Source organism: Macrotis lagotis, chromosome 8 (assembly GCF_037893015.1).
Source record: "Macrotis lagotis isolate mMagLag1 chromosome 8, bilby.v1.9.chrom.fasta, whole genome shotgun sequence".
Lineage (NCBI taxonomy): Eukaryota > Metazoa > Chordata > Mammalia > Peramelemorphia > Peramelidae > Macrotis > Macrotis lagotis.
The window spans coordinates 100900995-100926531 of NC_133665.1; the positions used below are offsets into that span (position 1 = coordinate 100900995).

The 25537-nt window shown below is 42.0% G+C and overlaps 1 protein-coding gene across 1 annotated transcript in view; it reads left to right on the top strand.

Moving 5' to 3' along the window:
• Positions 1-25537, top strand: part of ALS2CL (ALS2 C-terminal like) — a 73159-nt gene that overhangs the window by 12318 nt on the left and 35304 nt on the right. Inside the window, exons 2-13 of the mRNA XM_074197766.1 lie at positions 3638-3794; positions 8476-8668; positions 9297-9362; positions 9691-9856; positions 10872-11003; positions 11904-12023; positions 13729-13805; positions 17528-17594; positions 18852-19054; positions 19722-19787; positions 20731-20829; positions 22850-23011. Of these exons, the coding sequence (XP_074053867.1) occupies positions 3692-3794; positions 8476-8668; positions 9297-9362; positions 9691-9856; positions 10872-11003; positions 11904-12023; positions 13729-13805; positions 17528-17594; positions 18852-19054; positions 19722-19787; positions 20731-20829; positions 22850-23011 (1454 nt within the window). The 5' untranslated portion in view covers positions 3638-3691. The remainder of the gene's footprint in view (positions 1-3637; positions 3795-8475; positions 8669-9296; positions 9363-9690; positions 9857-10871; positions 11004-11903; positions 12024-13728; positions 13806-17527; positions 17595-18851; positions 19055-19721; positions 19788-20730; positions 20830-22849; positions 23012-25537) is intronic.

The window sequence follows — 25537 nt, forward strand, 5'->3', positions numbered from 1 at the left end:
GAGGAGCTGCGTCCATTCCAGTTGATCATCTCACAGTGTTGTTGTTAATGTGTCTGACATTCTCTTGACTTTGTTCACTTCACTCAGCATCAGTTCAGGCAACTGTTTCCAGGCTTCTCTAAAGTCTGGCTGCTCCTGATTTCTTACAGAACAGTCGTACTCCATAGCACTCACATCCCACAACTTGTTCAGGCATTCCCCAGTTGATGGACATTCCTCAATTTCCAAAAGAGCGACTATGAATATTTTTGTACGTGTGAAACTGTTCCTTTGTGATACAGACCCAGTAGTGGTGTTGCTGGATCAAAGGGATGCACAGTTTTATTTGCCTTTTGGGTATAGTTCCAAATTCCTCTCCAGAATGGTTGAATCAGTTCACAACTCCACCAACAATGCATGACTGTCCCAATTTTCTTGCATCCTCTACAACATTGATCATTTTCCCTTTTTGTCATCTTAGCCTATCTAATGGATCTGAGAGAGTACTTTGGAGTTGTTTTAATTTGTATTTCTCTTATTTGGAACATTTTTTTCATGACTATAAATATTTAAATTCTTTATCTGAAAACTGCCTGTTTATATCCTTTGACTATTTATCAATTGGAGAATGACTTGCGATCTTAAAAATTTAATTCACTTCTCTCTATATTTTAGAAATGAGTCCTTTATCAGAAACACTAACTGTAGCTTTCTATATTCCTTCTAATCTTGGATGCATCAATTCAATATTTAATAAGTACCTACTAAGGACCCAGCACTATGTTGGGCTCTTAAAGATCGAAATAAAATACTCTCTGCCCCAGGGACCTTATATACTACTGGGAAGAAGTAATACATACATAGCTAAGTAAATACAACTTAATTGGTGGTGACCTGGAGTCAGGAAGACTCATCTAACTGAGTTCAAATCCAGCCTCAGACACTAGCTGTGTGACCCTGGGCAAGCCACTTAACATTGTTTGCCTCTACTTAATCATCTGTAAAATGAGCTCGAGAAGGAAATGACAAACCACTCCAGTATCTTTCCCAAGAAAAGAAAGATATGACTGAAATGACTGAACAACAGAATAATTAGGAAAATTGGATGGAAGCTGATCCTTGAAGAAACTTAAGGGTTCTAAGAGGCCAAGGTGAGGAGGATATTCCATGCACGGGCTAACCTTTTTCAAATTCACAATAAGAGAAAATGAAATGTTAAGTAGGGAAAAGCCAGCTTGACTGTAGTAGAGCCTGTGAATAATGTGTAATCCACTGGAAATGATAGCTTGGGGCCAGATAGTGAAGGGACTTAAAATACCAAACATTTTTTTTTTATCTTATTTTAAAGGCAGTAGAGGATCATGTCAATGAAACTTCTAGACTTGTTATTTCTGTGATTTGAGAAATCATTTTGGCAGCCGTATGGAGAATGAATTGGAAAAGGAGAGATTGTACCCAAGGTGACCCACAAAGAAGCATTGTACTAGTTAAGGCAAGGGGTGATGAGGACCTAGTTAGAGGAGTGGTCATGGGAGTGGAGAGAAGGGGGTGGATTTCAGAGATGTGGCACCATTAGATCTGAGGATGGTTTGGAGAGGGGGATGTTGAGAATGACTCCTAGGTTTTGATCCCGGGTACCAGATAGAAAGAGGGAAGTTAGGAAGTAGGGAAGGTGTAGGGGGAAAGAGGGCTAGTCCTTTTATGGAGAGGTAAAGTTTGAGTTGCCTGGGGCTGACACTCTTGGAGATGTTCAATAGTTAGTTAATAAAGCATGGAGGACTAGGGCTGAGGAGAGAGATCTAGTAGGAGACATTTGCATAGATTTGATGCTTCCACCCATTGGGAATTGATGAGTTCCCAAGAGAGAAAGTGTAGAAAGAGTAGAGGGCCTCTGAAATAGCCTTTTACATTTTCCTTTCTTTTTATAGGGATGGAGGGAGAGAAACCTATGGCTGTCACCCTCCCCCACTCCACCACATACACTTTCTCTTCTCCCAATTGTAAAATATATATAAATAGTTCCTGAGAGCCCCAAAGGGCAGATCCCTCCACCCATCTGCTTAATGGGCACAGCTCTCTGGGATTCCCAGAGCCCCAGTTCAGGCTGGGAGCCCACCAGCAGCAACTGCAGACAATCTTGGGTCACCCCAGGAGGCATCACTACCCCCCAGATGAAACAGCATCACTGAGAGACTCCCTAGACCCTGGACCCCAGAGGAACCAGCTGCTCCTCCTCCTCCTCCTCCTCCTCCTCCTCCTCCTCCTTCTCCTCTGGCACCAAAACTTTTCAGGGCTTTGCACATCACAGTTTCAATCTGACTTATTCAGTGGATACTGTTGATGCTGAAAATGCAAAATAAATGTCTTACAGAGTTTTTCAAATATAGGTCCAGTCTACCTTTTTTAAATCCAATATGATTCCCAGCCCAACTTGTTATCCATCTACAGTGGCTATTCCAGGTTTATGAATGATGCACTAGTTCATTTGCCCAGATCATATGCTCATATTCTGTACATAAACATTTTTCATCTCCCACCCTACTCCCCAGAAGCTCTGTAATGTCCTGGGGTTTGATGTAATCAATACAGCATCATCCACAGACAAGACCATTGGAGCATCTCCTCCCAGTCCACTTTTATTTACTCTGTGAAGGAGTCCTTTGGTGATCTTCCCTCTTATGATGGATATTTTGTTTGATGTTAGTTATTAATGTGCTATTGTTGGTTTTTTGGGGTTTTTTTTGGTAAGGCAATGGGATTAAGTGACTTGCCCAACGTCACACAGCTGGGTAATTATCAAGTGTCTGAGGTTGGATTTGAACTCAGGTCCTCCTGACTCCAGGACTGGTGCTCTATCTACTGTGCCACGTAGCTGCCCCCAATGTGCTGTTTATCATTGGTATCCTTGATTACATTCATCAAAGAATATTGCATTATCTTAACAAACTTCCTCATTGAAAGAGAACTGTTATGTTGTAGTATTCTGATCTGTGAAATCAAAGGCTTCTTTATTGTTTAAAATCCCATTAAATATAGTGGCATCTTGTTTTTTCTGTTCTTTCAGGCAACTGGGTGACTGTACAGATACATGATACACTTTAGGGAAACTCTTGTGGATGTTGATAGGTTTAGACTTAATAGCAGTAGTGTGTGCTGCTTCTTCATTTTGTCCTTCCTTATGACTTGAATTGCATTTTTGTTTGGCATTGAGGTACTCAAGGGGCCAGGTACACATTGGGGGTGAGGGTGTTAGGCATGGAGTCGAGAGAGAGTTAGAGCATCACTGAAGGTGAAGTGAGGAGAGGGCCACCTTTTTTTTGTTGTTTTTGTTTTTGTTTTTATGGGACAATGGGGTTAAGTGACTTGCCCAAACTATCTTATTTCTTGAAAAAATTGGATAAACCATGAAGGTTGGGAGAGGATGCCCATCTTTATCTTTGCATTAGTTCATGTAAATCTTCCCTTCTTTCTCAGCATTCATCATTTTCTTCATGTCTTCTGGAGCAGTAAGATCTTGGTGCATTCATGTGCCACATTTCCCAGTCGATCATCTGGCTTCTGTTTGGTCCTCTGTTTTGGGCGGTGATGGTGGGGATGGGCTGGTGATCTTGCAACAGTTTCTAGAGACAAACTGATGAAATTGTGTGTCCCTGATCAGGTGGACCCTGATGACGCCTGGGGGTTCAGTCCCAGCCACACTTCTCCCTACGCCATGTCTACTCCCGAGGAGACATCACTGCTACAAGAGGAAGAAACTTTCTTGGCCTTACTTGGCCGCATCAACACCCTTGTCTTTCAACCTCTGCTCCTGGCAGGTGAGTTCGAGTCTTGGGGAAGGGAAATGTCTGGAGAGTCCCATTTTGGCCTTGGCCAGTGAACTTGTGGGTCCTGATAAACTGCCCAAGTCCTTGTCCTCAATCTGGACGCAAGCCCAGGTCTACTAGAGGCTTCCAGCCCAGCTTTCTTGGAATCAGTTAATTGATGAATATTTGTTAAGTGCCTACTGTATGCTGACACAATGACAGAATGAAATATTGTCAGTCCACATGTCCCAATTACTGAGTGATTTAAATTCTATTCAACTCAAATATTTATTAAATGCCTACTTTGTGTAAAATTCTTTAAGGCAGTGTGGTACAGTGGAGAGTGCTAAGGTTTGGATGCAATCTGTGGTGGTTAAGAAAGCACTTGTCCAAATGAAATCAAAGATTATTTAAATGTTGAATAATAAAAATATCCATATGATGCATGTAATGTATCAGGGTTTGCAAACTGCTTTAGAAAGCATAATATCTCATTTGATCTTCATGACAATTCTATTAGACATTATTGTATCCTATTTTACAGGTAAGAAACTGAGGCTCAGAGACATTAAATATGCCAGTATCACATGCCCAGTAAAATGCCAGAGACAGGATTTGAACTCAAGTCTTGTGTGGCTGAAAATATAAAGATCAAAAACCAATGTGTCCTCTGTCCTCAGGAAGCTTTCATTCTAATTTAATTTCATTCTAAATTCTTCTGAAGAAACATGTTTGTAAATACAAATTTGTTTTTAATGCTTACTGTGTTCAGAGCACTGGGATTATATTGATATATGAAAGATTGTGCTTTTTTTCCAGTGTGAGAACTCCTGATACAGATAGTCCCTCTACCAATAGTATCTGATCTCTGACTTAATAAGATTTTCCTGAAATATGAAATGATTACGTGTTCTGCCTTGGGTCACCCAACTAGTAAATGTAAGAGGTGAGATTTGAATTTAGGTCTACTTGACTCTGGACTAAGCAATGAGTATACAAAAATGAAAAATGAATAAGTCATTGCCCCTTCAGGACTCAGTGGGTTTGGGGCTAAGATCTGGTGCTGCCAGTCTAAAGTAAAAGATTAGTGCCCCAAGATAATTTTAGTGAAGGGAAGGTCTGTAATACCTTCATTTGTGTTAGCACCCAGTGTCTTCCCTTCTTTATCAAACTAATGAATAAAAACAAATAAAATAGCATAGTAAGATTGTTCTTAATAGTATATTAAAAAAAACCCAAACCCTGGATTATACTATTCCATAAATATGCAAACCACCAGTGCAAAGAATAAACTTATGTAGGAAACAGTTGTGACCAGGGAAATGCCTAGGAAGGAAGAGGGAATAAACATTTATAGAACATCTTCTCTGTATTAGTCCTTGTGCTAAGGGCTTTTAAAATATTTTAACCACCCTTTGAGGTAGATGCTGCTATTATCTCCATTTTACAGTTGAGGAAACTGAGGTAAACAAAGATTAAGTGACTTAACCCTGGGTCAAACAGCTAGTTAAGTATCTGAGGATAAGTTTGAATTCAGATCTTTGTGACTCTAAGCCTAATGCATCGTCTGTCTCCCCAGTGTATTGTCTGGCTTCCTCGTGGAAGGGCCCAGGTGTGCAGTGTCTTCCAGGCAGCTGGACATAGGGTGTAGTCCCTATCAGGTTATTACTTAGGGTTGGCCTCACATGGCAAGGCAGAGGTCACACACCTAGTCATGAGGCAAGGGAAAATCCCTTAGCCTTTTGACTTTTTCCTTTTTCTTCCCCAAAGACAGACCTGTCAGTTCTTAGATTTTGGACTATTCGTTTTCCAAAAAGGAGATGCACTGCCCTGTGATCTGGGCTTCCAGAACAGAATGCAGCCAGTGCAGTGTCCCTGAAGGCTTATGAATATTTCTTTTAATGCATGGTTCTGATCACCAAGGGCAGAGTCTCTGACAGAAGCCTTAGTCTGACTTAGGGATAGAGTTTCCCCATATCCCCAACTCATTCCCAATGATCTGACTCTCCAGTGACTATTGGCTTCTACAAACTGCCAAGTTTTTCTCCAACTTAAGGTTCCTTTATATCTCTCCTAGAGATGAATGGGAGGGAAACAGTTGAGGAACAAAAGTTAAGCTGAGATTTGGACAAGGTCATTGTCATCCTCCTGCTTGGCAGTCATGCTCACCCTGTATTTGTTTGTGTTTTATCTCTATGTAAGCTCCCAGAGGATGAGGACTCTGACCCCAAGTCAGGAGATCTGAGTTCAAATCTCATTTCAACACTAATCGCTAATCATTGTGAACCTCTGCAAGTTCCAGAGTCATAGATTTAAAGTTGGAAGTATTCAGAGAGAGCTTTGTTTTTTTCATTTACAAAATGGTTCAGGGGCGGCTAGGTGGCACAGTGGATAGAGCACTAGCCCTGGAGTCAGGAGTACCTGAGTTCAAATCCGGCCTCAGACACTTAATAATTACCTAGCTGTGTGGCCTTGGGCAAGCCCCTTAACCCCAATGCCTTGCAAAAAAAAAAAAAAAAAAAAAAATGGTTCCTGAAATCTCTATATCACAGTAATTTTTTTCTTTTGGGAAAGTTGGTGATTTCTTCTGATCTCAATTCCCCCATCTTTGAAAAGGGTCTAGCCCTTATGACAATGACTTTTTATGATTCAATTCAATTTAAATTTAGAATAATTAATAATTCCTGCCATGTGTCCTAAGCTTTTGCAGTTTACAAAGAGCTCCCCTGATCATCATCATCACAACCCTGGGAGGTGTCTGGGGCAAATGCTATCTCTGTTCCTGAGACCCAGAGAAGTTCAGAACTTATCAAATATAACACAGCAAGTAGCACATCTAGGTCTAGACTACTCTCTTTCTTTTAATGTTATTTAATTTTTTTCAATTACATGCAAAAATAGTTTTCAGCATTCATCTTTTTGTGAACTTCTGAGCTCCACATTTTTCTTCCTTCCTTCCCCATGACAGTGAGTAATCAACTTGAATAATCATGCTTATTAACCTATTTCCATTTTTGTCATGTTGTGAAAGAAGAAACAGAACTAAAGGGGGGGAAAAAACAAGGAAGAAAAAAAATAAAGTAAGTTTTAAAAGTGAAAGTAGTCAGCTTTGGCCTGCATTCAGACTCAGTTCTTTCCCTGGATGAGGAGGGCATTTTTCCACACAAGTCTTTTAGGATTGTCCTTCATCACTGAGCTGCTTAGAGGGGCTAAGTCCATCTTGGTCTACACTGCTCTTGAAACCCACTTTGGTCATGTCTTACCAGGCTGCCCCTCAGTCACCAGGTTGATGTGTGCTTCTTGGCAGAGACTTTCGTGATACAATTCGATTCAACAGACATTTATTAAGTGTCAACTGTATCCAGATACTATTCTATGTCCTAAGACTACAAAGACCTGTTCTCAAGGAGCTTACTTGCTACTTGGGGAAATGGCATAGTGAGTAAATACTATGAAAGACACACAAAATGAATACAAAATCTTATGGGATGTCAGAGTGGAAAGATCTCCTGTAGGAGGTGGCATCCAAGATTAGCCTTGAAAAAGGTGGAGATTCTTTGAGGTAGAGGTGAGAAAGGAATGTGCTACAGGAAAGGGAGACAGTGCCTAAGAAAAGACAGAGATTTGAGAAGGAATCTTGCAACCCGGCTGCCATGGTGACATCGGACAAGACATTTAGACCTCTCTGAGCCTCAGTTATCTCAAACATTTACTAGCTGTATGATTCTGGGAAAGTCACTTAATCCATTTTGCCTCAGTTTCCTCATCTGTAAAATGAGCTAGAGAAGGAAATGGAAAACTACTTCATTATCTTTACCAATAAAATCCCCCAAAATGGAGTTATGAAAACTCAAACTTGACTGAAATGACAACAACAAATATACATGGTATTACATTGTGTACTATTATATATGATATAATAAATTATAGATTATATTTAACAGATATAATAATTTGGGATGATTCCTTTCTTTCTTCTCTGGCTTCTCACCTTCATTCATTTCCTTTCTTTCCCTCCCACTAAACCACCCAATTACACTTTAATTATCTCTCTTATCTGCTGTAGGTAGGTATATCTCAAACACTGAGTGAGTTTATTGAGATTATCTAAACTGGGCCAGGGTGTGCTGAGGCCAGTTCAAACCTGCTCACCAGAGTTGATTATTAAATTTTCTGTGTTAGCATTTTCACTTCTAAAATCAATAAAGTCTATAGATCAGCTCTTGATTTAATGTTTTGTTGTTGGTCTAAGAAGATGATGGAGAAATGTAATGTGAATTGATTTAAAATGTATGGCCTACATTCATTGTTTTTGGAGATATAGTTAAGCTTTTATCCCTGCAAAGCAGTCAGTCATCCCTGCTAGTCTCTGTCCCCCCCCCCCCCCCCCCGCCCCCGGTGAGTTGGTCTATGTAAGTGTGTATGAGTCTGAGTGTGTACCTGAGCACAAACACAGGTATCTGAGTGTGTGCCAGTATATGGGTGGAGGGATTAGGAGGTCTGATTCCCCAAGTCTTCCTGCTTGCTTAGAACACACTGTTCATGGTGAGATGGGAGGAAAAGGGAGGCTCCAGGTATTTGGGGCTACCTGGTCATGTCTTCCTCCCAAAGTTCTGGGGATGGGCCCTATTTGGACCCTTTCCCCAAAGGGAGCCAGCCCCTCAGGGATGGTGTTTTCTCTTTGTCTGAGAAGAGCCCTTCAACATGAAGGATCAAGAGTGCCTGCAGCTGCTGCTGCAACTCAGCGAGCAGTACCAGAACCTGTGGGACCTGACCCAGGCCAGCCTCCAGACCCTGAGGCAGAGGCTTAACTCCCCAGCCACTGTCAGCCTGCAAACCCTGCACCTTCTTCACAGACCGGACCTGTTCCTGGAGGCCTACCGACAGTGAGTGCTCTGGAGGAGGAGGCATTGTGTAGGCTTCTCCAAGACTCTGTTTACCAGCATGACTTGTGGAAGCTGATAGTCCTTTCTTTGTTTTTAAGTGCATAAAAATACAATATAAAGGATTAAAAAGGAAATTACTTATTTTGAAATAGGGCTCATGGACTCTAGGTTAACAACCTTGGTGATAGCAGTATGAATCAAAGCTGTCTTAGAAGTGGTTGGTGTCTGGAGGAACCCAGATGGGCTGTTTGTAAGGGAGACAGGGGGAAGATATGTGAGCCCTGTTTTCTGGAGCATCTGGCCTCCTGGGAGGGTAAGGCTAAGGGAATAGTAGAAAGGAAAAGACAAAATTTAACTAAAAACAGAGTGATAGAAAAAATAGAGAAAAAAGGCAAGTTGGCAATGTAATATCACCTTTGTTTGCATAGGACCACAGCCCCCAGGCCAGGGCTGTGATTCTTGAAGGGTAAACAAAGACATCCATAGACTAGCCATGGCTATTTTCCCTGAATCCAGTGCAGGGTTGGGGCAGGAAAGTGGAAAGTTGGGGTGTCATGGATGGAACCTGACTAGGCAGAGAAAACTTAATGTCCTCCATGTGGGTATCTTATAAAACTACTCCTTACAGGTATTTTGTGACATACACTGACTGTGTGGTGCTGCAGACTTTTCAGAAGGCCACCAGGAAGAAGAAGTGAGTGAAAGGGGGGAGTCCTGGGGCTGGGGCTTGGAGAGATATTGAGTCCTAGGCTGCGTGGCTACAGCTCCCTGAACCAGCCCAGGACTCAGAGCTAAGCCTTGGTCAGCTTTGGGCCATTAATAAATTATTGACTGATAGGCCTATTTTAATTTATCTATGGGAGGCAGTGTGATAGAGTGGAAAGATTGTTTTATCCGGAGTCCTAGGAGCTGGGAATCTGCTACCTAGAGACTGGGAATTAGAGAGGGATAAAGGAGGGAAAAGGAAAGAGGTTCCACTGTGGAGTTCCTTTTTTTTTTCCTCTGGGGCCATGGAATGACAGTGAGCTTTGGAGGAGCCAGAGGAAGGTGTTGAAGCAGTTCCTGACCAACGTGGCCTTGGAGGCTTCAGGGACAGCTGCCCTGCCTCATGTCCTGTGCCAGCCTCTCACAGATCACGTGCAGCAGTACGTCCTCATCTTGCTGAGACTTGGAGATGCTGTTGGTGAGGTACTGCCTGGGAGGGAGGGAAGACACAGCCTCCAGCCCAAGGGAGCCCTTGGTCTGAGAGGCCACAGATGGAGCCCCTGCTCTTAGAGATCCCCTAACTTGTAGGGAGACAAGTATCCCACAGGGAAGGGACAGGGTAAAGAGAGGCATAAAACTATTTACAAATGGCAGAACTCTTGTGAATACAGCACCCACAAATTCTAAGAGCACTGAACTTGGAGTTGTATTTATAATTAAGTGCTCCTGCTCTAAATGTGATATTTGAATCAAGAAAGCCTTCCAGAAGGAACTGATTTTATTTTTAAGGTAAAAAGAATCTTTGTGAGTTGTGGCATCTAAGGAGATGACAGATACATTGAATCCTGATAGAATCACAGAATTTCACAATCCCCAAATCTGAAAGTGTCTGGGGGGCTATCTTTGTAGATTTGTACCTGAGTAGAAATCCCCTTTTATGTGACATTTGAAATGGTCATCCAGCCTATGAAAAACCTCCAGGAATTGGGAAGGTACTGAGACAAAGGATTCTACTTTGGGTCAGCTCTTTTTATTAGAAGATTCTTCCTTATTTAAAGCCTAAATCTCTCTGTAACTTCCATCCATTGGTCCCAATTTTGGGACCATGCAGAATAAAATCAAAACTCCTTTTTGCATGACAACTTTATAAATATTGAGGCAGCGAAGTAGTTAAGAGTACTGGACTTGAAGTCAGGAAGATCTGAGTTCAAGTCTCATCTGGAAACTTAGTAGCTGATCAGTAGAAACCCTGATCAAGTCCCTTAACCTTTCTCAGCCTCAGTTTCCTTATCTATAAAATAGGGATAATAATATCTGCTTCATAGGGTTCTTATGTGAAGATCAAATGAGATGCTATAGGCACAGTGCCTTATAAACCTCAAGGTACGCTAGAAATGTTAGATATTATCATGGCCATGGCTACCAAGTCTTCCCCTTTCCCTCATCTGGCAGGACTCAGACTCTGCCCTGGCCCTTACTTATGCCTCCCCTCTCTTAGCATCACACTGCCAGGGAGCTGGCTATCCAGGCTGCTGACCGCTTCGTGGCTCTTCAGACCTTCATCAGACAGGCTCTGGACAAGGCCTCAGCCACCCAGGCTCTGTGGGAGAGACTGGGCAACCGGCTGGTGGTGAGTGATCCGGGCAAGGGCAAGTACTTTGCCCAGTCTTCTACTTAGGGCTAAGACTTTTGGAGGAGGGGATGAGCTTTTTCTTTTTTTTTTTTAATTTTAAAGACCCTCTGAGATCCCTCATTCTACATTGGTCTCTACAGCCCCTTAATAAACTTTCCTATTTTGGAAAAGAATAAGCAGGAACTGGGAAGAAGGAATAAATAGGTTATAATTCATGATCTTAAACTGGGAGAGTCTGTGTTTTTAGCCTGCCTTTCTGAGAAGGCCCCCCTCCCTGTGTTGGGAGCGGACCACCTCACTTAGCAGTTTGCATTGTAGTAGAGTCTGGTGAACAGAACACTGAGTCTGGACCATGCCACTAACTCAGTAGATGATTTTGGGCATGTTCTCCCTGGCCTCAGTTTACTCCTTTATAAATGAAGGGGTTTTTCTCCTTGACTCCCACCTGTCTCTCCTTCTGTCATCTTTCAGTTTTGACATTCTAAGTTTTGGAATTTAAGAACCTTTCCAGCTTTGATATTCTATGTCCTTGGGAACGAAGGACAAATGTTGTCCACATTGATATAGTGAGTCCTCTTGCAATATATTTGCTTCATTATGGTAGGGTTATTTTCTTCATAAAAACAAGTTACAAAAAACACAACAAAAATGATGTCCAAAAAATCTTAACAAGCTTAGGTGTATTGTCCATTGTCTTTATTGCCCAAGAACTCTCATTATTTTATGCAAGTCTTAACCACCAGTAATGTTGTGAGCATTGGATGCCAGAGGAAGGGTTAGTTTCTTGGAGGATGGAGATGGGAGGGAGAGGGAGCCAGGGGCTTCTTCTGAATTTCATTGAATTCCCATCAAGATCTCTCCCCATCATATTTATATCCCCCGCCCCGTCTTCTCTAGGATGCCCTCTGCACTGCCAATCGGCGACTGCTCCAAGACAGCCAAGAAGTGCCAGTGGTGGCCAGCCCTGTCCGAGCTGACCGAGTCCTCCTTTTCAATGATGTTCTTGTTCTACTGCAGGTGAGAAAAGTGGTCTCAGGAAAGAGATAGAGGCAATAGTTTTAGGGATGTGTATTCTTTGGAGATTGTATAGGGAGGGATATGGAGTAAGTGCTCAGCCCCTACCCTGAAAAAACATGGATAAGTATCCATGCCAACAGAAGTATGGCCCCAAGGTAAGGGCACTCAGCATCTTTTTAGAATATCTGAATTGTAGGAGCCGCTAGGTGGTGTAGTGGATAAAGCACTGGCCCTGGAGTCAGGAGTACCTGAGTTCAAATCCGGCCTCAGATACTTAATAATTACCTAGCTGTGTGGCCTTGGGCAAGCCACTTAACCCCATTGCCTTGCAAAAACCTTAAAAAACCAAACAAACAAAAAAGAATATCTGAATTGTTATTCTGCCTCTGACAATTTCTAGCTGTTGTAGAGCAGGTATTGTCCTGTATAGATAAATGTTTACTCATTCCAAGTTCCCAATACCAATAAAATCATAGGTCTAGTTTTTAAAAAAATGACAGCAAACTTTAAAGGAATGTGTAAATATGAACTATAATAAAATCTTTTTCATTGTTTAGGAGTCTTCCTAACAATAAAAAAAAATAAATTACCTATTGGATGTTTAGCATGGGAAAGAAAATTAGAAACAAATCTTTTCTGATCTCTCACTTTACAGGTAAAGAAACTGAAACCTAGAAAAGCTGACTTGTTTAATAACACAAATTTCCTTCTGCCCCAGACTTCAGGACAAGGTGCTTCATTCAGCACAGGGTTGTTGGAAGGAAAGTGCTAGCACTGGATGAAGTAATTTATAGTATAAGCCTCACAACCATCCTTTAGGGTAGTGGGGCAGCCACCATTTTGGGGAGGAGGGGGGCTGAGGTTCAGAGCCCCCCCCCCCACATCTCTACCCAGTGAAATCCTCCTCCAGGGTTATCGCTGCAGACCTCCCATTCTCTATTCCTCACATCCACTTGACATGTCCCTCTGGTCCTTTGCCTGTGTCATGTCCCCACGCTTATTTGTGTGTGAATTGTGTCTGACAGGATCAGAACAGAAGTCCTTGCAAGGTCATGCAGCTCATCTGGGCTGGGGCTTGGACCTGGGGATCTGGGTCCCCCAACGAACTGTACCTTCTTCATCTCTTCATTCTACCACTGGGAAAGCCAAAAAGTCAAATCACTTGCCACAGGGTCACAGCTTGTCAGGGGTAGAGCTGGAGCTGCAACTTGGGCTTCCTAACTCAGGACCATAGCTCTTTTATCTGGATAGGATGAGTACACTTTGAACATAAGAGCAGAATTTGTAAACAAACAAATAAAAACCACCTGTTGGATGACCTCTTCCAAAATATACTTGCAGTTGAGGCAGTGAGGTGACCCCATTCTGGAGTCAGGAAGTTCTGAATTCAAATTTGGCCTCAGACACTTACTAGCAGTGTGACACTGGGCAAGTCACTTAACCCTGTTTTCCTCATTTTTTATGCATCTATAAATGAGCTGGAGAAGGAAATGCAAACCACCAACTGTGTGACCCTGGGAAAACTGGTTAAAACCTATTTGCCTAAATTTCCTCATCTGCAAAATGAGCTGGAGAAGGAATTGGCCAAACCATTCCAATATCTCTGCCAAGAAAACCACAAATGGAGCCACAGAGTCAGACTGAAATGACTGAGCAACACCAAAGTTGGGCCCATGGTCAGTGATGCCATCTTTTGTTCTTTCAGGGTCACAACTTCCAGACTTTTGACCTGAAGCTGGTTTGGGTGGATGCCACACTTGACAAGAAGCAGACCTCGAACAGGTGAGTCAGCAAGGCTAGTAGGAAGAGGATGTGGTGAGATGGCATGTGGTGACCCTGACTCAGTTCCCCCTCCCTTTTCCTCCATAAGAAGGAAGCTTTCAGTGGGTGTCCTCAATGCATGGAATGCCCTCCTTTCTCCTCTCTGTCTCTGGCTTCTCTGGCTTCCTTCAGGTCTTGCCCTCTGAAAGAGGCCTTTCCCAGTCCTCCTTAATCTTGAGATCACCCCCAATTTAGCCTGGATACATCTTCCTGTTAGACTGTGAGCCCCTTGAGATCAGGAACTGCTTTTATTTTTGCCTTTCTTTGATTCCCACAGTGCCTAGCACATGGTAGGTTTTTTTGTTTTGTTTTGTTTTAGTTTTTGCAAGGCAATGGGGTTAAGTGGCTTGCCCAAGGCCACACAGCTAGGTCATTATTATGTGTCTGAGGCTGGATTTGAACTCAGGTACTCCTGACTCCAGGGCTGGTGCTCTATCCACTGTACCACCTAGCCGCCCCAACATGGTAGGTTTTTAATCAAAACAATAGCTTTCTTCCTGATGGCTTTTTTATGGTTTACAAAATGCTTTCTTAAAAATGACACAATGGACACCAGCCCTGGAATCAGTAGAACCAGAGTTCAAAGCTGGCCTCAGACACTTAATAATTACCTAACTGAATAATTACCTAAATGTGTGACCTTGGTCAAGTCCCTTAACCCCATTGCCTTGCAAAAACCTAAAACAAAACAAGTGAGCCCTTGCTATTTACTGATTCTTTGACCATGGGAAGATGACAGAACCTCTCAGGGTCTTAGTTTCTTTCTCCATAAAATGAGAAGGCTAGAACAGATGACCTCTAAGGTGCCTTCTGATTATATAGATCCTCTACATGCCTGAGACAGGAAATCATTGCCTCTGTCACTTAACTTTAAATCCTGAGCTCTTTCCCTAAAACACTATGTTGCCAGCCCTTGGTCAAGGTTTCTCAATCTTAGTCATTTTACTTTTTTCCTTTCTCTTTCTGTTTTATAAATAGCAAACTAGTGGGTACATTGGAACAAATTGTTCTTATCTTCCCATTCCTTCAGAAAAGTCTTCACATGCTGGGGGTAGATACCCCCCTAATTCAGCAACAGGTTTGAGTCTCCTCCTGGTTTAGCCTTTCTGCTGAGATGGTTATTAGGATGTGCATGTTATAGCTTGTGGAGCCAAAGGTGTCAAGTGGACCCCAACCCTGAAAAGGGCTCAACAAGCCTTTACTCCTGAGGTGCTAGTTCTCCCAAACACCCCTGCTTCTTCCCTTCCCCCTTTACCTAACCCTCTCTAGGATTGCTGTGAGGATAAAATCAGATAACATTTGCAAACATTAAAAGCCCCATGCCAGTGCTAGTGTCTTCTGAGATGATACTTTACTAAGCTGGAATATTAACAATAATTATAATATCTCATTTCTATAACATTTAAAGTATATAAAGCACTTTCCTATAAATGATCCTAGAAATAATGTAGGTATTCTCACTCCCATTTTTTTTAATTGTAAAATTTTATTTGTTTTCCAATTATATACAATAGTAATATGTACCCATCATTTTTTGTAAGGCTCTGAATTCTACAATTTTTCCTCCCTCCTCCCTTCCCTCTCCGCCCCCATAGAAGGCTGTCTTATAGTCTACATTGTTTTCATGCTGTACATGGAGATCACACTTTCCTGTTCAGTTCTGGTCGCCTCAGTAGGAAAGTTTGAAAGTTCTTTGTTTCATTGAAAGCTAATCCTTTCTCCTGAAAGAAGATGTTCAGTTTTGCCGGGTAGTTGATTCTTGGTTGTAAACCAAGATCTTTTGCCTTCAGAATATCATATTCCAGTCCCTATAAGCCCTTAATGTGGATGCTGCCAGGTCCTGTGTAATCCTGACTATGGAGCCTCGGCAGTTGAATTATCTGTTTCTGGCAGCTTTTAGAATTTTCTCTTTGATTTGGGAGTTTTGGAATTTGGCTATAATATTCCTGGAAGTTTTTCTTTTGGGATCTCTTTCAGGGCATGACTGGTGAATTCACTCGATTTCTATTTTACCCCCAGCTTCTAGGATCTCAGGGCAATTTCACTGTATTATTTCTTGAAAAATGAAGTCTAGGCTCTTCTCCTGGTCATGGCTTTCAGATAGCCCAATAATTTTTAAATTATTTCTTCTGGATCTGTTTTTGAGGTCGGTTGTTTTTCCAATGAGATATTTCACATTTTCTTCTAATTTTTGGCTTTTTTTGGCAGAGTTTTATTTCTTCCTGCTTTCTTGCAAAGTCATCAGCTTCCTTTAGTTCCATTCTGCATTTGAAGAGGTTATTTTCTTCAGAGAGCTTTTATATCTCCTTTTCCAGCTGCCAATTCTTTTTTAATGCATTCTCCTCATTTGCCTTTTGTTTTGCTTTTTTCCATTGGGTCTAAACTTGTTTCTAACATATTATTTTCTTCATTATGTTTTTGAATATCTTTCAACAAGCTTTTCATTTGGTTTTCATGATCTTTCTGCATCGTTCTCATTTCTCCTCCCAATTTTTCCTCCGCCTCCCTTAGCTGCTTTTCAAAGTCTTTTTTTGAGCTCATCCATAGTCTGAGACCATTTTCTATTTCTCTTGGAGGTTTTGGATACGGAAGGTTCTATTTTGTCATCATCTGAGTATATCTTCCCATCTTCCATGGGACTAAAGTAATTCTCTGTGGTTGGATTCTTTTTCTGTTGTTTATTCATTTCCTTAGCCCAAGACTAATTTACAGCACTTCCAAGACTTTGGGGTTGGTTTTTTTTTGGGGGTGGGGACAGCCCACAGGGACCTTTATTCCTCCAAGGTCTTATGTTCTCTAGCCTGTGCTTTGATGTGTAGATGGCCGCGCCCCCCCCCCCACTACTTCCCTCTGCCCTGGAGTTATAAGGAGGGATCCAGCTATCTTTTTTTTTTTTTTAGGTTTTTGCAAGGCAAATGGCGTTAAGTGGTTTGCCCAAGGCCACACAGCTAGGTAATTATTAAGTGTCTGAGACTGGATTTGAACCCAGGTACTCCTGACTCCAGAGCCAGTGCTTTATCCACTGTGCCACCTAGCTGCCCCCGGGATCCAGCTATCTCAATATGGAAGGCCAAACTGCAATATCTGAGTGTAGGCAAACAGTGGGGTCCTACCCCAGGGAGAACAGAGAAATCTCTGCAGACTTCCCTTACAGTCTCTGGGGGTGCAGGCTGCTTTCTCCTGATTCTTGCTGCAGATTCTTTAGCTATGCTCCTCACTCCACACTTGCCCAGGTGCAGCAGAGTTCTCTCACCGCCCCTTCAAGCTGTTGCTGGTGATCTCTCAGCTGGGCTGTGCCAAGCCATGCCCCCTGACTTTTTTTCCAGCCCCGGTCCTGACTTTCTGGCGGAACTTCCAAGTTATCTTGGACTGGGAAAATGTATCACTCACTCTTTCTGTGGGTTCTGGCCCTCTAAATTTTGGCTAGAACCATCCTTTGTTCATTTTGGGGGGGTTTGGGGGGGGTCAGAGTTCTTAGGAAATGCTGCCTTCATGCTGCCATCTTGGCTATGCCCCTCTCACTCCCATTTTGCAGAGGAAGAAATAGGTTTAGATGGAGTACACAAAGAGTCAGCTGCAGAATTGTGACTTGGTCTTAGGTTTCATACCTTGGGTCCAGGTTCATTCCACTACCCCATGGTCTCACTATTGTGGACTGCTGATTGTAACTCCTGTCCTTCCAGGTATGGGTTCCATGTCATCACACCTGAAGAAGAGTTCTCTCTTTCTGCAAAGGATGTCCAGGGCAAGGTGAGAAGGGAGGGAGGCTGAGCCAGGAAAGCAGAAGGGTCGGGTCAGTGAACCACAGGCATCCTTCCCACCTGGCTATAAAGTCCAGGGCCCTTTTCTTTCCATGGTGAGTTGTCTTGAATATACAGATTTCTTCCTTGGAATGAAAGAGAAGTGATAGAGCTATGTCTGTAACAGAAAGAGTTGTTCACACAACCACACCATTTATTTGCATAGGTCTCTCTGAATGAAATGAATGGATAAGAGAAAAAAATTATTAAGCACTAATTACATACTAAATGTTGGTAATACAGATTATAAGCAGATCAGCTAGTCTTCAGGAAGTTTATATCCTGATTGAGAAAGACCATTCATTTAGAGAAGGTGTGAGAAATATTTTACTCTACAAAGATCCTAAGGAGAAAATACTGACTGGAGTCAGAAGTCATAGAGTCAGATTTGACTCTATGAGCCAAAGTATGAGGCTGTGAGATGATTACTCTTAGGTTAAGCCTCAGGAGGACATTTTTTTCCCTTGTGTGAAGCTAACTCTTCTACATGTAGTCAGAATCCCTCTCCACCTTAATCCCTTCTCCCCTCACCTCATCAGGTTCTCATGTGCTCCTCTCTAAACTCTGGGCTAACTAGACAGAGTTTAATAATAGAAATAACCAATAAGCAGTTAAGGGTGATTAAAGTTTGAGGTGGGGAGGGTATGATCAAGAAAAGGACTCTTCTGAGTAGCTGTGGGAGTTCTATCTTGATAGTAATGGTAGTAGTTGTTACTGTCATTGTCAGAGGTAGTAGTAGTGGTATTAGTGGTAGTAGGAATAGTTAGTAAATTGTAATCATCATCATCATCATCATCATCACCATCGACATTTATGTTAGACTTTAAGGTTTGCAGAGTCCTTTACATTGATGATTTGATTTGGTCCTCAACAATCTTGGGAAGTAGGTGTTCTTCTTCCCATTTTCTATATGAAGAAACTGAAGAAGCAGGCAGCAGTTAAATGGCTTGACTAAGCCAGTTAGTATCTAAGACACAGTTTAAACTCTTGGCATTCTTAATTTATAATTTGGGGTGCTCTATATACTCCACCATCTAGCAGCCCTGAGGACACAGAGATGAGCTTGGAGACTGTTATATGCTCATTTCAGTAAGGTTTCCTCATGGTATGGCATGAATGAAAGCAGTGTCATGACTTTAGCTCCCCAATTTCTTTCCTACCTTCCCCAAATCTTTGAAATGTTTACCCTAGCTTTTTTTTCCTGTAGGATTGTTGGCTGTCCAAGATGAGCCAGGCCATTTGCCAGGCACTGAGTGAGAAGAAGGACTTCCCTGTGCTGGAGCAGGACCAGAATCAGGAGGGGCTTGAGCCCCCTCCCTCCCGTTGCTGCCTCTACACTTTTCGAACTGAGGATCGGTTCCGACTCGCCACCTATGATGGAAGTTGGTTCTGGGGGAAGCCTCATGGAAAGTGAGTGATCAGGGGAAGTGCTGGTTCTTGAGGGGAAAGAGTCTTCCAGAATTTGAGAGCTGAATGGACCTCATTTAGTCCAGTCTATGTACCAAAGAAATCCTCATTTTAATTTATTCAACACTTCCTTGGTTCATTCTTGGAACCCTTAAGGGCATCCCCTTCGCTATTTGAACAGCCCCAATGTTAGATGAGTGAGTTTTCTGATCCCAAATACAGTATTCTTTTGCACTATGAACTTTACAAATTGAGAGACTTAATGCCAACTGTCATTTTTATCATTATTAGAAAAGCCTGAATCCACACAGTTTCTTTTGTCTATGATTCTCCTTTCTTTTACACTTTTTTTCCCCCTAGGTTTTTGCAAGGCAAATGGGGCTTAGTGGCTTGCCCAAGGCCACACAGCTAGGTAATTATTAATTATTAAATGTCTGAGGCAGGACCTGAACTCAGGTACTCCTGACTCCAGGGCCAGTGCTCTATCTCTTGTGCCACCTAGCCGCTCCTCTTCCACACTTCTTATTGGTGACACCAAAGGCAGGCTTTTGCTATCCGGAAAAGTTAAGGAACAGATGAAGACTTGAAGGCATGACTGCCTTCTCTCCTGTCCTTGTCCCTGAGCAGCTGCCCTTAAACTGCCTTTACTTTTCACTTGTTTGTGTTTCAGGGGCACCTTGAAGTGGCCGGATGGAAGAAACCATGTTGGTGATTTCCACCAGGGTTTGGAGCATGGGTAAGACCCCATGAGTTGAGAAGGTCATGATAGCGAGGGCAGGAAAGCCTCAGGGCCTGATCCTGGGACAGCTCAGGAAAGGGGAGGCAAAGCTGAGGCCACATGGGGCAGGGGACCCGGGGGAGTGGGGCTGACTCTTCTGTCGGTTTAGGAACCAGCTTGATTTTTGCAAGGGAGAGGATGAAGAAATCAGGGAATGAGGGAAGGGTATCTTTTTAGAAAAGGAGTGGGAAGCAAAGATGAATTTGTTTTCTTTTCATGCTGGTTTGACCTTTTTGACTTTGGCCAAGTCTCTTATCTCTAAAATGGGAATAATGATAATTACTTACCTTATAAGACTGTTGGGTGGAAAGTGACTTTGTAAACACCAAAATGATAAAGTGGGGCAGTTGTGTGGTACAGTAGCAGGAACAGTAGGGGCCTAGAATTGGGAAGACTCATCTACATGAGTTCAAATCTGACTCTTACCAGTTGTGTGACCCTAGATAAGTTTGCCTCAATTTCCTCATTTCCAAAAATGAGCTGGAGAAGGAAATGGCAAACCATATTGGTATCTTTGATAAGAAAACCCCAAGTGGGGTTGTGAAGAGTTGGACACAACTGAAATGAATTAACAACAAAGATAATTATAATAATTGTTCTCATTTACAAAGTGTTTCAAGGTTTATAAAGCTGTTTGTAAACGTCTTCCCAATGGAAATGTAAGCTGTTAATAACCCAGTTTTCCTGGATTTATAGATAAGTGGTTGTGATGGTCATGATCATCATTAAAAAATACTTATAAATCTAGCAGGAGCAATAGAGAGTTTTTAGGAGCTGATTGGAGAAAGAGAGCGGGCTAGGAAGCAGGAAATAGAGAGGACCAGAGGTCCCCTGGAATGGGGGAGTGAAAAGGAGCTAGATCATCACAGACTTCATGTGCCATCTTTGATTGATTCTATAGGTTTGGGATCCGCCTGGTCCCTCATGGGACTGAAGACAAGTATGACTGTTATAAATGCCACTGGCAGGAGGGCCAGATGCAGGGCTATGGCATCTGTGAGTAAGTAATGACACTGGGTATTGAGCCAAGTGGGGAGGAGGTGGGGAGGAGAGTGACACCCTCCTGCCCTCTATGCATATTATACATAAACACCCAAGGCAGATTCAGGAGACCCAGGTGTGAGACCCTGGCTCTGCTCTTAGATTTACTGGGTGACTTTGCTCCAATTACTTTCCCTCTATAGTCCCTAGGTTCAGGCCTTACTTGATCAAACTTTTTTTTTTTAAATTTGTTTTTGTTTCTATGACTCTTTTTGAGGTTCCTTCTGTATATTTATTTTTTAAATTATTTATTTTGAATTTTTTTTTTACAATTTTCCCCCTAATCTTGTTCCCCCCCCACACAGAAGGAAGTCTGTTAGTCTTTACATTGTTTCCATAGTATACATTGATCTAAGTTAAATGTGTTGAGAGAGAAATCATATCCTTAAGGAAGAAAAATAAAGTATGAGATAAAATTACATAAGATAATTTTTTTAATTAAAGGTAATAGTTTTTGGTCTTTGTTCAAACTCCACAATTCTTTCTCTGGATACAGATGGTATTCTCCATCACAGATATCCTAAAATTGTCCCTGATTGTTGTGCTGATGGAATGAGCATGTCCATTAAGGTTGATCATCACCCCCATGTGTGTAGGCTGTACAATGTTTTTCTGGTTCTGCTCATCTCACTCAGCATCAGTTCATGCAAATCCTTCCAGGCTTCCCTGAATTCCCATCCCTCCTGGTTTCTAACAGAACAATAGTGTTCCATCACATACATATATCACAGTTTATTAAGCCATTCCCCAACTGAAGGGCATTTAATTGATTTCCAATTCTTTGCCACCACAAATAGGGCTGCTATGAATATTTTTGTACAAGTGATGTTTTTACCTGTTTCATAATCTTTTCAGGTTATAGACACGGTAGTGTATTGCTTTGATCAAGCTTTCTTAAGGAGCATAAGGCTCCTTTCTCAGAATTAAAATGTATAAAATAAAATATATTACAAGAAAACTAATTATATTAATACATATATGTAATATTTTCCCATTCAAATTCATCTGTCCCTTGGGAGGAGTTGTGTGCCCAGCATTTGAACTAAATGGTTTCTAAACTAAGATCCCTCCCAGGCTCAACATTCTGTGATTCTGGGAATCCTGTTTCTAGTGCATCTCTCCTTAGGGAGTAGTGACTTTTCTAGCATGAATTTTCCAGCCTCATTAATCTCCCAAACAAAGAGAAAGGGCAGGAACACTGGGGGAAGATGACAGCATCTTGGTTGGCAGGGTCCTTGGAGGCAAGTTTGTCCACCTAGAACCCAAACAGGAATTCCTTCCATCTCACCTCCCGAGAATTGGTTACCCTGCCTCCACCTGGATATCTCCAATGATAGGGAACCTGCTATGTCCATGAATCAATAGGAAATTTTTCTTATATGGTACCAAAATTTATTTCTCATTTCTTCTCATTTATCTAAATTTCTTTTCTCTGGAGCTAAATAAAATCAGTTTAATGCTTGTAGCTAACACATGATATAGGTCTAAATATGCTTCCTAACTTCTACAATTCCTTCATCTTTGCCTGGTCCACCCTGGGTTCTGAATGACCGAGTTATTGTTTCTTATTACCGGCCCTCCCTTAGGAGTCATTGACATCAGGACTACAATGGGCAACAGGAAGCAGGGGGCAGATTCTTAGCCAAGTGGGGTTGGGGGATTCTGGTAGAAACTGGCCCAGAGGTCCCTCAGTAAGTTTCCTGTCTAATTCTCATGAGGGGAGTCAAGATATCTGTCATGGCTGAAGAAGGCCAACAGCATCAGCTCTCTGTAACTGGGGCCAGAACTCTGTTTGTAACCAGGCACTGGAGTTTTTCTCAATGAATTGACTTGGCTCAAAATGGTGTGGATGGCCTTGGCTCTGAGGTGCAACAGCTTTGGTCTCCTTCTGTTGAGGTGTGGAGTTCTTGTTTAGGATGTGCTGGCCACCATATCCTTTCTGATGTCTGTTGACCTACAGACTTCCTCTTCCCCTTCAGGTATGCCAATGAGTCTGTGTACAAAGGCTACTTCCGAGACAACATGAGGCAGGGGTTTGGAGTCCTAGAGAGCTCCTCTCAGGCTCCACAGCCCTTTAAGTTCACGGGGCACTGGGACAGAGACAAGAAGAATGGTTACGGGGTCTGGGAGGACAAAGACAGGTAAGGACCTTGTGTAGAAATTGAATTTCTCCCTTGGATTATTAGTAGCTGCCAATTCATCTTTCTGTCACAGCCTTATGGCCAAAATCTGAGACTTGGCTTGTTTGAGCAAGAAACATACCATAGGGAACCTGCAGCCTAAGGGAAAAATCATGACTCTGTTCTTATGAACTTGCTGCCTGAGTAAAAACTCTTAGTCTGATGGGGAAAATAGGACACCCCAGAGAAAACTGACTTAAAGAGACCTCTAAAACGTATGATTGGTTCGATGGCTCTTAACAGTGACCGGAAACAGGTAAGGAATTTGGGGGAAGGTGATGAGGGATGGAAGATTTTCATTTGCTCCCATCTATCAGACACCTAATTGAATAAACGCACAAGCACCTGCTTGGAGGGAAGTTCCTCCTGGTGGAGTTCCTTCCCTTTGAATCAGAAAAGCAAGACTTAACCTTTTAGACTTATCATGGAAGCAGAGATGAGAATCCATAGCAATGGGAAAACAAAAGCAGACAGTTTCATGTGTATGTGTGTGTGTGTGTGTGTGTGTGTGTGTGTGTGTGTGTGTGTAATTATAAATTGAGATTTATGTTCATGTGGACCCAGACTCTGAGAGAATAATCATAATACTTTTCCTCCTAATGCAGGAGCTCTTAATTTGGTGCTTATGACTAGTTTTAAGAAATATTTTGGTATCTGCATTCTAATCCAATGGGTTTTCTTTGTAACACTGCACTTTGTTCATTTAAACACAGTCCTGAGAAGGGGTTTGCCAGATTACTGCCAAAGACATCCCTTGCATATAAAGAATTAAAAAGAGCCCCAGCCCTGGCTCCCTCACAAAGGCTCCTTCTCCTCATCCCCACTTCCTTTGTCAACAATAAACAAGGCACTCTTAGTTGGCATCATGCTCTAGCTTCCTTTACTCTCAATACACTCCCTATTTTGGTTAAGTCTCCTACTCAAGGAAAACATGATTAGATTTTCTATCTCAAGGAAGGATATCAGATCAGGACATTGTTCTAAGAGAAATTGTAAAGAGAGGCCCCATGCATCCCATTGTAGAAGATAAGATAGTGGATTTGGAGTCAGGAAGACCTGGGTTCAAATCCTGCCTCAGAAGCTTGTCTGTGCTTCACCACTTCATCCATCAAGTGAGTGGGGATGGACTCAATGACCTCCAAGGTTTCTGTCAGTTCTGAATCTATGATCTAGGAACTGAATTTTCAGTGCTTTCTGCCTCCACACCAGGAAAGAGAAAATCAGGGCTCACAGGTTCTGCTCCTTCCTTTCCAGCTAATTCCACCATAGAGTGTGACCAAAAGAGCCCTGGACTAGGACTGGAGAGGCAAGTGTAGAAGTCTTTGGCTCTGGTCTTAGGTGAACCCCTTCCCTGGTCTAATCTGCATCTCCTCCCTGTAAATGAGTGAGTTAGAGGACCTGGGTTCAAATCGTACATGTACTCCTGGATGACCTTTGCCAGTTTGCTTAACCTCTCTAGGCTTCAGTTCCCTGCCTATAAAAGGAGGGGATTTGACTAGATGGCCCTTTTGTCTCTAAATCTATGACCCCATGCCCAGATAACCCTTCAACTTTAATACTGAGCTGAAACTTTTCTAAACCACATAACAAGGTGGAGAAAAATACAATTTCCATTTCTCGAAGATTTGGTTCAAAGAGTGAGAAAAGACTTTGAGATCTTCTGAAGACCAATGCTATTGAAATAGAAAGTGAAATGAATTTGAATTCAGAATACACATATTTGTGATTTGATTTATTTATTGGCAGCCCACACTAGAGACTTGACTTCCTCATCCTGCTGAACAGACAAAAGTTCTCCCTTTCATGCCTTCTCAAAAAGCTTCATGTGGTGCAGCAAATAAGATGCTGGGCCTGTCATCGGAAAGACCCGAGTTCAAATTTGATCGTTAAGCCTGAACAAGTCATTTCACCTCTGTTTCCTCATTTGTAAAATAGGAATAATAAGAGCCCCTAGCTTACAAGGGTTATTGTTAGGATCAAACAAGACAGTAAGTATAATATAAATATTAGTTATTATTTTTATTGAGAATAATATTTATATAATTTTTCTGATTTATAAAACCTTTCCTCAACAATTTGATGAGGTAGGTCATATAATTATTGATTACTGATTAATTTATTATTATTATTATTGATCCCTATTTTATATATGAGGAAATTGTTGACAAAGATAATGTTTTAGAGGCTAGGTTCAAATCCTAGGTTCCTGACCCTCAAGTCAAGAATAATACCTTGTTCTCTCTGCTATTATATCCTATTTCTAGGAGGGTGTCTGACTTCCACTCTTGTATGTGCTACAATAATAAATACCCTCATTTCTGGAGTGTTTTATGGCTTATGAATCATCTTCCCGACACTGACTTTATGGGGTTGATAGTTCATAACCCCATCTTACAGTTAAAGTATCTGACATCCAGAAAGATGAAGGCATTTGTTCACTGATAATATGTGTCAGAGTTGGGATTCAGATTCAAGTCTCTTGGATCC